We start from the raw sequence: 1,073 nt of genomic DNA on the forward strand, positions 1-1,073 counted from the left end.
TACAATGTACGGAAAATTCGTCTCTGCTCCATCCACAGTAATGGTGCAAACGTATCGTGGGGCACATACTAATCTACAACTACACATTAGGATCACAGTTTATTCGCTGCTCCCTATCTTGGTGGTGGGCGCTTCCTGTGTATTGTTGCGTGTGGCGTGAGGGCCCGTAGGTGAATGGGCATCGGGCTCCACTAGTGCGAGTTTAACTGTCTTGCCGATCCTCAAGCATCCTGGACAGCGAAGGATTGTCACAGATCCGTCCGTAAATAGCATGATGAAGAGGTCGCTGATCAGTCTTTGCTGATCGGTGATCGGGTTGGCGCTTGATAGATAGAGTATTACCGCAAAGAGTAGAGACATCTGTTTGGCAGTGACGGTTGCACCAGGCGGAGCGGACTCCTTGACAGTGGGCATTGGTAGTAGGGAGGCGTATTTCAACATTCGTTTTAGGATGCCTTCGTTTTTCGAGGCGTGCTTCTGTGCCTTCTCTTGGTCAAGTTCAATGCATTGCAGAGCGGTTCGTGATCCCTCGGCGAGCATTTGTGTTGTTACGAAACGTGTCCCTCAGCGTTGTAGTGGTGGATAAACTCATTTAACCGTGGCTCGAGGACTTTAAGCTTCTGCCAGATTGGTACCATGAAGAATAATGCCTTAAACACTGACCCCGACAGAAACATGTGGGGAAAGAGTATCGGCGCATGGAACACTGACGGCCTCGAATCCAGCCCGGAGAAAACAAATAAACTCCGAGAATTTCTTGCTTCCACCCGCCTCGATGTTTTTGCCTGCACGGAATCGAAAGGAGTGCATCCTCCGACATTCCCCTTATACAGGCACACCACAGCCCCGTGTTCTACAAAAGACTTCAGAGGAGGAGTTACAGTTTACTACGGAGAAAACTCAGGAGCCACGACCATTAGAAAAGTGGGATCGGAGAAAACTCAGGAGCCACGACCATTAGAAAAGTGGGATCGGAGACGTACCAATACGTCGATATGAACCTAAACAACATCCTGGTAAGATCGTGTTATCTCTCCCCTGAAGCCTCGCTAACGGAAGTTGAAGAAGTCATC

At 49.3% G+C, this 1,073-nt stretch overlaps 1 protein-coding gene across 1 annotated transcript; it reads right to left on the bottom strand.

Moving 5' to 3' along the window:
- Positions 1–99: 99 nt before the first annotated feature.
- KVP17_004859 (uncharacterized protein) lies at positions 100–540 on the bottom strand (the record flags this gene model as incomplete). The annotated part of the gene is made up of 1 exon (XM_068523425.1): positions 100–540. One exon carries the CDS (start codon positions 538–540, stop codon positions 100–102), a length of 441 nt encoding a protein of 146 aa, XP_068372819.1.
- Positions 541–1,073: the final 533 nt, after the last annotated feature.

The sequence above is a fragment of a genome, assembly GCF_019968985.1.
Source record: "MAG: Porospora cf. gigantea B chromosome Unknown PgB_NODE_6064_length_1745_cov_2893.14, whole genome shotgun sequence".
In the NCBI taxonomy this organism is placed as follows: Eukaryota; Apicomplexa; class Conoidasida; order Eugregarinorida; family Porosporidae; genus Porospora; species Porospora cf. gigantea B.